General features: G+C 38.5%; 1 protein-coding gene across 1 annotated transcript; it reads left to right on the top strand.

Annotated features, from left to right (window-relative positions):
- The first annotated feature begins 10,648 nt into the window (after positions 1-10,648).
- Positions 10,649-15,926, top strand: LOC110805637 (uncharacterized). Its single transcript, XM_056842398.1, has 7 exons — positions 10,649-10,874; positions 11,590-11,726; positions 11,776-11,832; positions 13,828-14,404; positions 14,476-14,754; positions 14,845-15,302; positions 15,387-15,926. Exons 1-7 carry the CDS (start codon positions 10,649-10,651, stop codon positions 15,924-15,926), a joined length of 2,274 nt encoding a protein of 757 aa, XP_056698376.1.
- Positions 15,927-17,111: the final 1,185 nt, after the last annotated feature.

Genomic DNA, 17,111 nt, shown 5'->3' with positions numbered 1-17,111 from the left:
CTGAATCTCCTCACTACCAATTCATCTCTTTCTGCTTGGTATGATTCTCCTTTCTCTGGATTTTTCGAATTAGGGTTTTGTTTCTTGGGTTTAATTGTTGATTTTGTTGAATTATGGCTGGTTTAATTGAATTGGAATATTTACTATTTCAACGTTTCTTTTTCTGCTATTTTATTCGATTTTTGGTTGTTTTATTGTGGAAATAATTTCCCCAATTCGTTGAATGGGTACAGGAAGAGGAAGGATGTTTAATGGGATGATCATTGTGAAGAATATGATGAAGATGATCAGAAGAAGTCCAGAAGCGAGGATGTAAATGGAGGTGGAATTGAGAGAAAGCGGGAGGAATGGGTAGGAAAATAGAGAAAGAAGACACATGGGTAGGGATAGGGATGGAGTGAAGGAAATAGTGCCCTTGGTCCAAGTATGCATTCAATGTTAAGTCTAATAAATGCAGTTCAGTATTAATTAACAAGTTAATAATTCAGTGAGATCAAGTGAGCTGAATGCCTAGTTAGAGGCCGCTTCAGTTCAAGTGGAATTAATGATATTAATCCACAGCTTACTCTTGACTGAACCCGTAGGGTCACACAAATAGTACGTAAACGGATCAAGTATTTAATGGCATTAAATACTCTATCTATGGATATTCGGAATTGACGGATCTTGGTTTCAGTGGGAGCTGAGATCGTCACAAGCAAGTGAATACTCCGGAAACGATGATATTGCCGGAAACGGAAATATGGATCGTAGCGGAAATATAAATATTATCCAAGTCGTAGATGTTGCCGGAAACGGAAACATGGTACGTATCGGAAAATATTATTGGAAATGGAAATATTGCCGGAATCGGAAATATTGCCGTGTCAGAATCGGAAATATTATCGGAATCGGAAAATAGTTCCGGAAACGGAAATATTAAATATTTGTTCGAAACGGAAATTAATTCCGGAATCGGAAATATTAAATATTGTTCGTATCGGAAATGAATTCCGGAACCGGGAATTTAATCGGAAGCGTATCGTACGAATGAGCATCGGACGAGGCCTGCCGGACGAAGGCCCAGCACGAAGCCAGGCCATCGCCCAGCAAGAAAGACGCGCGCCAACGCCCAGCCCAAGGCAGCGCCAGGCCCACCTCAAGGCAGGCCCAGCGCGCCAAGGCGAGGCTGCGTAGCGTGGGCTGCGTGGGCCGAGCGCACGCGTGCGGGCGCCCTCGTGGCTCCGTGCGTGTGTGTGTTTGTGTCCATGCACAATTCCTAAATCTATTAGGATTTGGTGTATGATTAAATTCCTATTCCTAAAAGGATTATTTAATTAATTAGAGTCCTTGTAGGATTCTAAGTTTAATTAAATCGTATCCTACTAGGATTCCAATTCCCTTTCCGAACCTCTATAAATAAGGGCCTAGGGTCATAATTTATGCATATGGGATTGAAGTATTCTAAGGGTAAGTTTTGAAAGAAAAATAAGCCAAACACTTGCAAACACTTAACCGAATTTCCTAGTAACCTTAAGGGCGATTCTAGTTGGTCTAACTTGAGGCGGATCCGGACGTACTGTGGACTATCTACGGAGGGACGACATTTGGAGTCCTAAAGGCTTGTTCTTGTTCGGTTCGGGCGCAGCTAGGGAGGGCACGCTACAAAGTGTATGCTCCTAAATTATGCTAAATGATTATGTGTAAATAATATGTTTCTTGGCATTAAGGTTTTTCCGCATGATTTATGTTTTGTTATATGTATCATAACCTAACAGTGGTATCACGAGCCTCTTATTATTTTCATAATCTGAATTGCATAAACATGGTTAAATATTACAAATTTGCAAGAATTAAAAGGGGTGATTAATTTTCGTAATTGTTAATTAATTGCAAATTGCGTTTATTTAATTATATGTACGCAGTTTTTCGGCAGTTTCTTCGTTACTCATCCAAATCGAGTGACTTTTGTGTCAATTCCGCATGTAAAAGGCATTCTAATATTTTGACAAAAAAATTATTTTTCGGCCGAACCCAGAATTCTCAAATTCGAAGCCTAACTATGACTTTTCGGAGGTTTTAGTTTTTCGAACGCAAAAATTTTGTAAATTTAAGATGTTAAATTAAATATTTGCGATTCTTGTTGATAAATATTGAATTTTTTATTGACCTAATGTATATGTTTAACAAGTTTGAATGCCTAGCCTTGTTAATTATGCAATCTAATTTGTAATTATGATTAATTTGTTGAAAATTGGAATAATTTAGAATTAATTTTATTTTCATAATTAATTAATAATTTAATTAGATACCTATGATTAAAAACCACCATAAAAATTGTAAATTTATGTTAAATTTTAAATTTTTATGACCTAGACTTGAATCCATGGAATCGAAAATCAATTAATTAATAAATTTTTGATTTTTCGCCCTAAAATTATGAAATTAATATGATTTATTAATTTGTCATTAATTTTGAAAATAAATTTTTTAATTTTTATGCGATTCGCTCATATAACTTGCACGCACAAAGCAATGGACGCTACGTGTTACCCTTAAGGGGTGTTGTATAGTGCGGGCATGCGACAACGAGCAAGGGAGCTCGTCGCCCATGCGGTACGAATGCAGCGAGCAAGGCTATGGTGCACGAGCACAAGGCAGCAGCCCTGCCTTGTGTCGTGTGCTATGTGCGATGGGCGAGTGGGCAAGGGAGAGAACAAGGCAGTGACAGTCGCGTGTGGGCAGCAGGCGAGTTGCGCCACGACGCAACTGCCGCGCGCAACGTGCGAAGCCTCGCGCGCAGCGAGCGTAAGCTCGCGTGCGACGAGCGCTACGCCCAGCGACGAACGCTCGTGTGCGACGAGCGCTACGCCCAGCGACGAACGCTCGCGCGCAGCGAGCGCAAGCTCGCGTGCATCGAGGGCAGACGCGCGCAGCGAGCCAGAGGCCAAGCGTGCCTCGAGGCGCCTTGCGATGGTGTGCAGCGAAGGATGCGACGCAGCACATAGGCTGCGTGCACATGGCCAGCAATGGCTGCGTGCGTGTGGCCTATGGCTGTGCGTTGCGTGGTGATGTTGCGTACCAAGTGTTACAATTAGATCGTTTTAAAATTTTAATTTGAAATTTTTAGTTTATGTAATTTTAATTAATTTTAAAATTAATAATTTAAATTGTTTTCTTGGATTTTAATTTTGAATATTATAATTATAATAAATTTCATTTATTCTAATTATTTTACTAAAATTAAAATCATGAATTAATTTAAATACGACTGAAAATAAATTAAATATGTGGATTCAATTATAAATTTATATGAGCTTTAAATTTTAATTAAATTTGTATGTTTCCGGTTAGACTAGAAATACATTTTTATGTTTAAAATTAGTAAAGCATATGAATTTATTGGTTTAAGTGGGAGCCCTTTTAGTCATAAACTCTGGATTAGGTCTACAAGTCCCTTAAGGTTAAACAACTTGATTAGAATTAATAAGGACTGAATAATTGGTAGATTTTTGGTGCCCTTGATTAATTGCTGCAAATATTTATGTGATGCATAACGTGCTTTACTAACCAGCTATGTGGGCCATTCATGATAATGAATGGGTGAATGGTATATATTGTATATGTACTGTTTTGCAGGTTATGAAGTGACTTGTATGGCCCAAATAGGATAGAAAATATGGTCTGCGTACCATTAATTTGAATGTAAATGGTCTAAAGTACCAAAATTGTTTTTCAATTCAAATATGGTATGCGTACCATCAAATAGTTGTAATTAGTTTAAATTATAGTTTATCCTATTTGGAGAAAATGGCGCCTCCCACGGTGAATTTCAAGACGAAGTTTCCATTTTCGAGACGGACTTTGAAGTTGAAGCTTCAAGATGAAGTCGGGCCATACTAGATCACATTTATCGTATGCATGCTTTAAGTTATTTATTGCTTTAAATATGTCTTAAATATGCATGAGATCAAAGCTTGATTATGTTGCATGATTAAGGATTTTAGTTCACTTAAAATCTAACCAACATAATAAGAGCCTTAAGTTCCAAACTTAAAAATTGAGTTAAAAGGTGCCATGCCAAAATAACACTTACTTGGATATCCTTTACATCGATCTTAGTAATAGTTTTCCGCCATAGCGAGGTGTTACTTGTCGATACTAAAGGGGTAAGGTACACAAATAATTGTGAGTACATGTTAGTTTTGGTGAAACTCAACGATATAAGTAAGGAGTCCTTTTATGTCGTGGCAAAATCGATAGGTTTACCTAATAAGTTCTTAGACGTACCTATCAACCAAGAGTAGTTTCTAGACTATTAGCAAAAGGTTTTTGCTTACCTAAAATGTTTTAGAATTGAGTCAAAATACATAATGTGATTAATTCTTCAATGGTTTTAGGGTCTTAGAATCATTTTATTCACACCTGCCGGAACAATAAAATCGAATAAAATGCTAATAACTTGTTTGAATTGCATGAATGCTTTAATTTTCAAGTTATTACTCATGATAAATGTTTAGACTTTGCATGCTTCAATGTATGTTTTAATTATTGTTTATAATTAAATATCTTGCACTGCAATAAATCCTTTTAGAAAGGTAACAATAAATTTCCTTGATTGGTAATGAATCCAAAAACGATTCACGGAAATGAGAGAAAATGAGCAATTTAAATGTACGTTTCTTTTAATGACTTTTATGGTTGTTTTGGAGTATCAAAATCGAATGGCAAACCGATTGGTGCTTGTGAATTCAAAATACAATGTAGTTTTGAGATCATAAAGCATTGAGTTTAAACACTCAGCTTTACCAATGGTTAACAACCTAATATCTTTGTCCATTTAATTCTCGAATGAGTCTAGTCCCTAGACATTCGAATAGATCGATGCTTAGAGAACTTTAGAAGCTTCTGGTAAGATCATCTAGTTGAAACAGAATATTCAACATAAATTAAATGGTAAGAACCTTGTTGGAGTGACATTGGACATGTCTAACAAAGTATAAAAGTCAACACTAAAGAATTCAATTCTTAAGACTATAAGAAAGGGTACAAGAAATAGGAAAACGAGGAACAAATGAAAGGAATTTACGATTCCGTTTCTACCTATAAGTTTATGTTTAAAGAGAAATGACCTAGCAATCAAACTTCCTTGGTATCATATATACCGCTTGAGGTTCTTACTTCGGTAATAACTCAAACAATGGAAGCTAGGATACACTAATGACCTACAAGTGGGAAATAAAGCATGGAAATGCTACATTAGTTGTAGGGTCATCTAGTTTGTTTTAAGTCCTTTCAAAGGCTGGAACTTAATGGCTATTTTGTTCCATAATCAACATACCTAAATTTCTGTTTTCAAACACAGAAAGACTCACATTCAAGTAAAACAAAAACAATGTTTGTTTTTTTTATTTGAATGAAATGGTCAATTACGGGTTGAGTCAATATGCTTGATTAAAACAAACAACTCTTTAAAGAACTTTACTAGGTTCAAATCAACCCCTTGATTTGAGTTCCACTAATCTTTGGCATTGTTGCTTAGACCATATCAACAAGCTAACATTCAAAAGCTCTATTTTGATGGACTTTTGAAAGTTCATTGATTTCTAGATCAATTTAAGACGACTAGTCTTACTTGTTGAAAGTAACAAAAGATATGAACTATTGTTAGAACGCCTAGACAATAGAGTTCAAAGCTAAAGAAAGATTTTATGACTTTATTATTTCACATAGATTTGAGTGAATATAGGTTTATTTACTCAAATGTGATATAAGTTGAATCTGTTTGGCTAGTTCAAAGATTCAGAAGTATAAAATCCACTTGGCAAGAAATCATAAAGATATAGGTTAGATCATGTTGATGATTACTTGAGACCAAATATGATCATCAATGATTGTGTGTTGTAATTTCACAATCTAGGTCCATAAGATATGGCATATCTTAGTTGGAATAATCGAAGTCAATTAGTACTTGATTCGATTATAATGAATCATAAAGACTTTTCCTATAATTTCTAAAACAAAATGCTCAACTACCACCAAACTAAACCAAATTCGTCAAAGCTATTGAAAAGTAATTTCAGAATAACTTTTCATAAAATATATCTAGAGAGTTGCAAAACTCAGTGGGAGCTTAGTGTTTGTCATTCGAAAAACTAAGGCCCAAGTATAGATATATGTTTCATTGTGATTTATTCAAATGAGACACAAGGGTATTGTTTCTACCACGAATTTTTGAGAACATAATGTTTGTTTGCTTGAAATAATGTCCTTTTGGAGATTCGTTTCCAAAATGACAAGTGGGAGAAAATAGACCTCGAAATTTTTCGAGGCGAACAACAAACATAAACGGACATTCCGGAGGCTTTTCGAAGTGCTTCAGAAAATCCGAACTTATTCTTTAAGGACTTTAGAAGTGGCTTTAAAGAATAGACATCTCTTAGAAGACTTTACAAGTGCTTCAAAGAGAACAAAATATTCAAAGGACTTTCAAGTGGCTATTGATATTCTATTGTTTGATGTTCTATACCCAAGTAGGCATAGAGTTCAAATCACTGAAACTATGAGATTCTTCTATTAGATAGTGAAGAAACATGGAGTTCAGGTCACTGAAACTATGCAATTCTTCTATTAGATAGTGAAGAAACCTACAACTTGCAGTCAAACTATTATCATGTAGATTAATGAGTTTGTGACCTGTAAGAAAGCTATGACGAAACCCAGATTCCCTAAAATGGTTAGAGGCCATATATAGACTCAAATGTTTTAAATGGTTAGAGGCCATAAAACATACTCAATGTTTTGATGACAAAATTGAAATTTTGTTGATTTGCAAGAATAGTTTCACACCTATTGGTTGCAAGTTTGTTTTAAGGATAAAAACCATCAAACATGAAATTGTGTTCACACACAAAGCTAGATTAGTTGCTAAAGGTTACAAGCAAATTCACGGCGTGGATTGTGTTGAAACCTCATGCATAATCGTAATGCTCAAGTCTATAAATCAAGCAATGGTTGCATATTGGTACATATGGCAATTGGATGACAAAACATCTTCATCAGTCAAATGTTCGAAGAAACTATGTACATGGCATGTCAAGGATTTGTGGATCCAAATAATGCTTGAAAACGAAAGCTAGCTTATGAAATCTAAGTACAGATTTAAGCATGCAATTGGGAATTGGAATTGTATTTTAGTGAAGCTAATAAGTATTTTAGTTTCATAAAATGTACATGATTCTTATAGATATATAAGAAGTTTAGTGGGAGTACATAAAACTTAATGGTCCTATGTGTATCACACATATCTCTCTATTGTGAAATAACATTCAAATTCTAATGACTTAGATTTGAAATTATTCATCAATGATGGACCATGGCGAAACTTAGTACATACTGGGTATTAAGATCTATTTACAAAGATCTTATGACATTAGATTGAGTAATGGAATTTACTAAATCAAACACGAAAGACTCCATTGGAGATATTCGACCCATATGAATAAATCTAAGTAAAGGATGTTTGAACTATGTATAAGCATTTACTAAGTTAAACATCAAAGAATCTAAGTAAGATTCTTAACCTATATTACATGTCAAAGAATTTAGCTGGATTTAGTATCTACTGAAATTGAATGAGCTAAAGTTACATGAATAGAATTCAATTGGGAATTATTCTGCAAAAGAATTTATCATGTATGATATAATATGAGGATCGCCAAAAACGTAACGTATGACTTTAGGCATGACGAACATATACCAATCTCTATTGATCTAAGTGAAGATCAACTAGATTGAGATCAAGAATACTTATGGTACTTGAAAAGGTACATAGGAATAGTTCTTGATTCAAGGAAATAAAGATATGCTAAATATTGATGCTACACGCATAAACACTGGCAAAGGATCAAGCAAGACCCTTTGGAGTTAACCATTGATAAGGACGAGCTATAGAGCATCGTGTTTTGAAAATGGCAACATGGGTTGGAGACCATGAGTTGTTGCGTGGGAAATTAAATATTAATTTCTATGTTCTAGGATATAGCTGGAAAGTCTTCCACAAATCTGTGAACTGCTTGGATAAGTGAATCCAAACAAAGCATCACTAGAAACCTATATAGTTAAAGTAAAAGTACTTATTGCCTAAGAAGCAATTAAACAAGGTTGTTTATGTTAAAGAGTTCTTTATTGAACTTGGGTAGATCACATGTCTGCTGACTTGATGGTTCTTCATTGCAAAATGCGTAGAACCACTCTTGTAGCTAGAAAGAATAGATCGCAAAGTAAACATACTCAAAAGATCTTATCATCATATCTCGAAGAACATTCGATGAAAAGGATATTAAGATTGGCAAAGCATGATAACTAAACCTATGCAACAAGTGAGAAGCAACACTCACATTGTAGCACTGGAAATAAAGCATAGCTTTGAATTCCATTAATTGTTTTAAAGATGGGTTTGAGGCCCATGGTTGTAAAACATTGGGGTTGAACATTTATCATATATGAAATGTATTTTCATATTCCATTTAATCTTGGTTTAGTATTAAATGACGAGTCCCTTCAATTTGATGATATATTCAAGATAGACTGTCAGGACCAGTCCTGTGACTAAGAAATGTCTATCAAGTGAACTTGAATGTCAAAGGTTGAAAATGGTCCCTAGTCGGAGTTTTCTATAAAATTGGACGCATAGAAAACGTTAGACGACTAGAATGCAAGATGACTAGTAGTTCTGTTTCTTGAACTATGTGGACATGGCAATGTCAAAATCATTTTCATAGATACTTACTTTGGGAAGACTAGTATCGGATAGACCTATGAAACTTTACTGTAAGAGATGAAAATCTGTCATAAGTAAATTTCATTAAAATTATTAGACACTAAATCCTCAATACCTGAGTGATTTGAGATTACTTGTTTGAGAACTGGTTGCTTTGACGTTGACCAACCGTCGCACCGTAAAAGGAGGATATAAAGGCAACGCTCAGGTAATCACCTATCAAACGAAGTCTAATCTCAAGATCGCAAGATTGGGATTGTCCTCCCATAAATCGGGATGAGATGCTTAAAAGTTGTACAAGGCCACTCGGAGAGCTAGAAACTGTAAAATGCATGGCCGTGCTCGGATGAATCATAGGCTATGATTATCTGTTTATTTGATCAGTTGAACTCTGAAATCGAGAAACACCTCTGGACATAATAAGGATGACAACTCTTACCTTATGTTCAAGAGAAAGCATCGAGCGACAAAGGAATTAGGAAATGCACACTTGTCCCTAAGGACAAGTGGGAGACTGAAGGAAATAGTGCCCTTGGTCCAAGTATGCATTCAATGTTAAGTCTAATAAATGCGGTTCAGTATTAATTAACAAGTTAATAATTCAGTGAGATCAAGTGAGCTGAATGCCTAGTTAGAGGCCGCTTCAGTTCAAGTGGAATTAATGATATTAATCCACAACTTACTCTTGACTGAACCCGTAGGGTCACACAAATAGTACGTAAACGGATCAAGTATTTAATGGCATTAAATACTCTATCTATGGATATTCGGAATCGACGGATCTTGGTTTCAGTGGGAGCTGAGATCGTCACAAGCAAGTGAATACTCCGGAAACGATGATATTGCCGGAAACGGAAATATGGATCGTATCGGAAATATAAATATTATCCAAGTCGTAGATGTTGCCGGAAACGGAAACATGGTACGTATCGGAAAATATTATTGGAAATGGAAATATTGCCGGAATCGGAAATATTGCCGGAAACGGAAATATTATCAGAATCGGAAATATTATCGGAATCGGAAAATAGTTCCGGAAACGGAAATATTAAATATTTGTTCGAAACGGAAATTAATTCCGTAATCGGAAATATTAAATATTGTTCGTATCGGAAATGAATTCCGGAACCGGGAATTTAATCGGAAGCGTATCGTACGAATGAGCATCGGACGAGGCCTGCCGGACGAAGGCCCAGCACGAAGCCAGGCCATCGCCCAGCAAGCAAGACGCGCGCCAACGCCCAGCCCACCTCAAGGCAGGCCCAGCGCGCCAAGGCGAGGCTGCGTAGCGTGGGCTGCGTGGGCCGAGCGCACGCGTGCGGGCGCCCTCGTGGCTCCGTGCGTGTGTGTGTTTGTGTTCATGCACAATTCCTAAATCTATTAGGATTTGGTGTATGATTAAATTCCTATTCCTACAAGGATTATTTAATTAATTAGAGTCCTTGTAGGATTCTAAGTTTAATTAAATCGTATCCTACTAGGATTCCAATTCCCTTTCCAACCTCTATAAATAAGGGCCTAGGGTCATAATTTATGCATATGGGATTGAAGTATCCTAAGGGTAAGTTTTGAAAGAAAAATAAGCCAAACACTTGCAAACACTTAACCGAATTTCCTAGTAACCTTAAGGGCGATTCTAGTTGGTCTAACTTGAGGCGGATTCGGACGTACTGTGGACTATCTACGGAGGGACGACATTTGGAGTCCTAAAGGCTTGTTCTTATTCGGTTCGGGCGCAGCTAGGGAGGGCACGCTACAAAGTGTATGCTCCTAAATTATGCTAAATGATTATGTGTAAATAATATGTTTCCTGGCATTAAGGTTTTTCCGCATGATTTATGTTTTGTCATATGTATCATAACTTAACATGGAGAAAGGGGAAAGGTTATGGGTAAGGATAGGGATGGAGGAAGAGAGAGGGGCAGGGACTGGGGAAGGGGCAAAAATGGAGATAGGGAGAGAAGGGACAGGGGTAGAGATAGGGAGAAAAGGGACGGAGACAAGGACAAGGAGAGAGTGGAGAGAGAAAGAGGACATAGAGCAGGAGACAGAACGAAAAGGATACAGAGAAGGGGAGTGAGAGTGAGAAGGAGAGGAAGAGGCGAAAGCAGCAGTAAGTCAAAGCGGGATGCTAGAGGGGAGTGATAGATGAGTCGGGAGAGGGAGAGGCGAAGTAGTAGTTGGACAAAGTAGCATGATATCGGGAGTGAGATGAGCAGAGAGAGAAGGGAAAGAGAGTTGAGAGAAACTGAGTCTAGAGATAGTCGGTACCTTGTTGTTTGACTATTTTAAATTAATTGCTTTGAACATGTGCATTGTACTGCCGTTCGATATTGTGATAAAATTAAGACTCTGAATCGCATAAACTTGGGTATTTTGCAATTTCCTGATAGAAAAAAATCGATTGACTTGTGAAATTTCGATGCATTGTGTATACCCGGAGGTTTCATAGTCCAATTTCGTTTAAGAAAGTGTTCATGATATGTTTATTCTTTACACATATTCAGGCTTCAGTTTAAAGAACAAGATATCGCTTGGGGAAATCGAAATGGCTATTGGTTGTTTTGTAGCATAAGACTCTCATCTGGGTTGAAAGATTCAGGGAAAATTAATTTGACTATACTTTATAATTATTGGGGAATAGGAAAGTGTTTATGCATTTTGGATCAAGGCACTAAAGGAATCAACATTACAATTGACTCATCCTAGGTAGTATCTTTAGGGGCATTAGGATACCGTTGATGTTTACATTAAGACTGGTCAGAGGGAATGTCATGATTACCTTCTATATGTTTCTATATTTTAATTTTAAATTTCACGATTTACAGGAAAATTAAGGAAGAAAACACAAGTAGTGGAGCCTGAAGTTGACCCAGGGATGGATCATCTAACAGTTTTTGCATACCATGTGTTTGTCCTTCAACTGATTCTTCAATTACTTATGCAGTACTATTATATGTCAGTGGTTTATAAGTCTTAAAAAATGTTTCATTTGGTGTACTGGCTAATTAAAGATGCCTCTTAAAGCAACTGAGAAGGATGTTTATGAATTTTTCTCGAAAGCTGGCAAGGTAAATGGAAATTCTTTTTGGTTCCCGGTTGTATATTTGATACTATGCTTTATGGAATCTGTGCACAACTATCTTAGTTATTGCATTTTTAATGTATGCATAATGTATTTGTTGGGTTCTTAACTTCTTGGTGCATTTTTTTAGAGGATTTGATATTAGTTATTTTTATATTATGCTTTCACACTCAACTCATATGTATCTAACTTATATTGGGGGTGTTTATTTTGTGTTTTTTTCATTATTTCTTCTATTGTTGCTAATTTTCATTACGTAGTTAATATTCTGGAACTCAAATAATACAATATGATATTCAAAGTAATAATTAAGCCGGGGCATTTCCCGAGTCACACTATATTCTGTCTTTTCCTACAATTGCAATAACTCTGATATCAAGATGCAACAATGGTGTTATTTGTTGAGAAATAGGTAATATTCCAGTTTAATTTGTTGATTGCTACGTTCTAAATAAGTTAAGCATCTAATTAAGTAAATTGCTTTGTGGGGTTAATTTTGCGAGCAATTTTGAGGTGAATTTTGTTTAATTAATTTATTGTTATTCATTTGAATTCTCTGAAGTGGGCTGAATTTTGAGTATGAAACCTTTGAGTTGAGATGAACTGGCTACATCCTACAGAAGTGGGTTGTATTTATTAGATTATTGCTTTTTAATTTTAGAGGATTAGTCTCTTATGGATGTTGAATTGAGCCGACAATAAATTCCATTTACTTGTTTCATACTTTCCGTTTAATACGGTTTTATCTTCCTTGAAAGTTGTTTTTTTATGTATGGGGTATATTATGAGCAAGACTGAAAGAGTTTTCTTAAATGGGTTTATGGCTAAGTTAGCTAATTCAATAAGTGAATAATTGAACTGACGTATTTGAGTTGATCGCCTGATCCATTATGATAATATGCAAGTGTATAGTTTATATTTATGTATGTCTACACCTTGCATCACTACATGTATTTACTATTAACTAGACTATCATGTTTTTTGGATCTTATTTGAAGGATGTTTATGCCAAATTTCGTCTAGGGGCGATCTTTGGCTTAGGTCGACACTAACTAAGCGATAATAAAATAAGGGAAGACAAAGAGAGACACGACACAGAGAAGTGTTGACGCGGAAAACCCAGGAATAAGGTAAAAAACCGCGGATAGCTATGAGGCTATCAATCCACTAAGTTTCCTATATGATTGTTTGTATCTTATTCTAGAAATCAATGTAACAAAATATAAATAACGAATACAAGAATGATTTGAATGCTTTTATGGCTTGAGAATATGAGAGCTTTTTTTTTTTTTTTTTTTCCGCTTGTCATCGTCTTCATGCTTTTATAAGATATTTCCAACGGTCTAGTTGGTTGAGAGAATCCCACAAAGATAGGGATATCTTTGTTACACGTCTCTTTAGTCTTCAACCACCTCTGCGCTTCTCGCGCATGTCTTGGACTCATTCCTGCTAGTGCGACGGCGCTGCCTATCATGGGCTTTAGGTTAACTTATCTTTATCAACCTGTTCCTTGAGGACGCGTCTCTGTTGCCTGTGCGTTGTCGCCCGTCCTTCGTCGTTTATGCCTCGTCGTACGATGCTACGTCGGACGTATCTCCCTGGAGCTGTGTTTACCTGCGACGCGACAGAACCTGGTTGACACGACATGATCAAACGTTAGAGCGGTTATGTCGTTAGTCCAAAAAGTGGGATAACAGTTTGCCCCCAATTGTGAATTTGCGGAGTCACACAGAGCAAAAGAAACAATTCAAATTTAAAAAGCAAAAACCGTCTTCAACTGCCCAGTTCGTGGGACAAAACCGTTCAGAATTCCAGAGTAATAAATATCAATTCACGACATGCAATAAAGTTCTTCACACCAAAAAAAAAAATTTTAGATCCGAAAGCAGGAGAGAGAAGAGGGAGAAAGCGAAGTCGATTTTCGTACTGAGTTTGCTCGGTTTCAGGTAAAATTTGCTTTCTTTTTTCGATTTTCTTGTAGATTTTTGTAAGCGAGATGGGTAGATCTAAGTCGGTTGTAGCGAGAGGAAAGGGGGAGTCGGGATCCACTCGGGTTAAGTCCCTTAACCCGATATATTCTACTGTGGTGGATCCGGCGGCGTTTGTTGAACTTGCTGGTTTGCCGCCGTCGGCGGAAGTGAAGATTCCCGGCTCGGACGAGGAAGCCTTTGACTGTCCAGAGGGGTATGTGGTTATGTATGAGTATCCGTTCACAATTGGCTTCAAATTTCCTTTCACTCCTCTGGTTAGGTCCTTTATCGAGGTTTTCCATTTGAGCCCGGGTCAGTTGATGCCCCAGATATGGCGGGTTTTCACGGTGGTGCACGGAGTTACTGCAAACTGGCGTATGCCGTTTGACCTGTCTGACTTGATGTATACTTACGACCTAGCGCTGCAGAAGTGTTGTAGGTATACCTTGGTCACGAAGAAGGGGAAGACGAACTTAGGTGTTGGTTTAGGTGTGAACGACAGGGGTTGGCAGAGTCGTTTTGTCTTCGTAGGCAAAGATTCTCTGGGAGATAAAGGGCGGTTTCTGGTCGAGGGATGGACGACGGAAGGTAAATGTGTTGTTTTGTCTTTGTTTCTCGTCGTTTTACTGAACGTCGCCTTACTTGGTTTTGTTTTGCAGTTGTCAAGGCGTCGTCGTTGACTGAGTTGAACGTTGATTCTGAGGATAAGTATCGGAAATTCTTGGGTTATTCTGTCGAGGATAGGTCTTTTAGTCGCGACGGGGAGTTTTTAGACGAGCAGGAGGTGAACCGGTCAGGCGACGTCGCCGAGGAGGAGGAAATAGACGAGGAATCAGGTCAACTGACTCGTCGTCGGAAAAGGTTGGGTTTGCTTGAAGAGGTAGTGGCAAACTCATCGTCCGCCGAAGGTGAAGTAGGCGATATGGCTGACAACTCAGGTATTTGACGTTTGTTTATTTCGGGGTTTGTATATATTTTTGTTTTTGCTTTGGATAGTGTTTGACCTTGATCTTTTGTATTGGGTGTAGAGCACACTCTGTCGTCTAGGCCTGTGTCAAGGATGTCTCAGAGCGAGATTCAGGAGCGTGCGAGGAAGCGATTGAGGTCGTCCTCGACTTCTGGTGGACAAGGTATGACGGTCGTACCTCGGTTTTCTGCGATAGGTTCGTCGGCCGAGACGCCTGTCGTCATAGGAGCAGAAGGCTTTCATCCGATTGCTTCGTCATCGCCCCCACAGCCGTTCAAGGCGTCGTCTGCTGCTGTCGACGTTAGTAAAGTGTCTACTTCGTCGGCCAAGAAGCGTCCTGCTGAGACGAATCCTGTCGAGGATACGGTTATCACTTTGCCCCCAGGATTCTTGGGTGATGAAGAGGCGTCTGTTATATGGCCTTTCGCTGATCTCTTGATCTTGCCTACGACGTATCGACGATATCACGAGGTGGATCCTCTTCCTGTCGCGTCGGACGCCGCTGAACTTAGTCTGCGGGTGAGTTTTATTTAGTTTTTTCTTCTTTTTTGTTTGCAAAAGATGTGTGTTGTGTAAATTTGTTTTGGCATTGGTTTTGCGCAGGCGTCGCAGGCTGCCTTGGCTGTACGTAGGCAATGTTCGTTGCTGTGCGACGAGGTGACGAATGCGAGGCAGCTGACGGCGACGGCGAAGAAGGCGGCCGCGTCGTGGGAAGCGAAGTGGAAGGCTGCTGAGAAGAAGGTCGTGGACCTTGCTGCGGTGGTTAAGGCCAAGGGTGATCAATTGAAAGGTAAGGATAAGCAGTTAGCCGACGTGGCTAAAGATCTGGAGAAAGTGAAGGAAGAGCTGGCCTCGACAACGGAGGAGTTAGATGGATTGAGGAGCTTGTACGACGCCCTGCAGGAGGAGGCGAAGGACGTTGAGGCTCTCGCTATATGGAGGACGCGGGCGCAAATGATGTACTCCTGCTTGATTGGGGAGACTAGCCTTTGGCCGTGTCAGAAGGAGGTGGACGACTATCTGGCTAATGGCGGTACCATGGCTGACCTGTCGGTGCCTGTGGTGGATTCGGAAGAGTTAGCGAAGACGGCTGACACCGCCAGTACTGAGGCGACAGAGGTGGATGCGGCTGTTAGGTTATGATACATATGACATTTACATAAATCATGCGGAAACAACCATTAACCCAGGAAACATATTATTTACACATAATCATATAGCATAATTAGATGCATACTCTTTGTTGCGTGCCTTCCCTAGCTGCGCCCGAACCGAACAAGAACAAGTCTTTTAGGACTCCAAGTGTCGTCCCTCCGTAGATAGTCCACAGCACGTCCGGATCCGCCTTAAGATTGACCAACTAGAATCGCCCTTAAGGTACTCAGAAAATTCGGCACTTTTGGGGCAAGATGTGTGTTTGATTTTCTCTCAAAAAACTCACTTTTGAATACTTTGAAACTTGTATATAAATTATGACCCCTAGGCCTTTATTTATAGAGTTATGGAAAAGGAATCGTAATCCTAGTAGGATGCGAATTAATTGGAATTAGAATCCTACATGAATTCTATTTAATTAATTTATCCAATTAGGAATAGACATTTAATCATACACTGACTCTTGCAGATTCAGGAATCACGCATGAGCACAAACTCACACACACACGGCAGCCACAAGGACTGCCCATGCGTGCGAGCTGCAGCCCACGCAGCAAGGCCCACGCATCCGTGGCCTTGGCGCGCGCTGGGCTTGTGGCGTGCGTGCTTGCTGGGCGACGGCCTGGCTTCGTGCTGGGCCTTCGTCCGGCAGGCCTCGTCCGATGCTAATTCGTACGATACGCTTCCGATTAAATTTCCATTTCCGGAATCTATTTCCGATACGAACAATATTTAATATTTCCGATTCCGGAATTAATTTCCGTTTCGAACAAATATTTAATATTTCCGTTTCCGGAATTATTTTCCGATTCCGGCAATATTTCCGATTCTGACAATATTTCCGTTTCCGGCAATATTTCCGATTCTGGTAATATTTCCATTTCCAATAATATTTTCCGATACGTACCATGTTTCCGTTTCCGGCAACATCTACGATTTGGATAATATTCATATTTCCGATACGATCCATATTTCCGTTTCCGGCAATATCATCGTTTCCGGAGTATTCATTTCTTGCCTGTGACGATCTTAGCTCCCACTGAAACCAAGATCCGTCGGTTCCGAATATTCATAGATGGAGTATTTAATGCCATTAAATACTTGATCCGTTTACGTACTATTTGTGTGACCCTACGGGTTCAGTCAAGAGTAAGCTGTGGATTAATATCATTA

This window comes from Spinacia oleracea, chromosome 4 (genome assembly GCF_020520425.1).
Source record: "Spinacia oleracea cultivar Varoflay chromosome 4, BTI_SOV_V1, whole genome shotgun sequence".
NCBI lineage: Eukaryota > Viridiplantae > Streptophyta > Magnoliopsida > Caryophyllales > Amaranthaceae > Spinacia > Spinacia oleracea.
The sequence above is the reverse complement of the archived record's forward strand: the minus strand, read 5'-3'. Positions and strand labels throughout refer to the sequence as shown.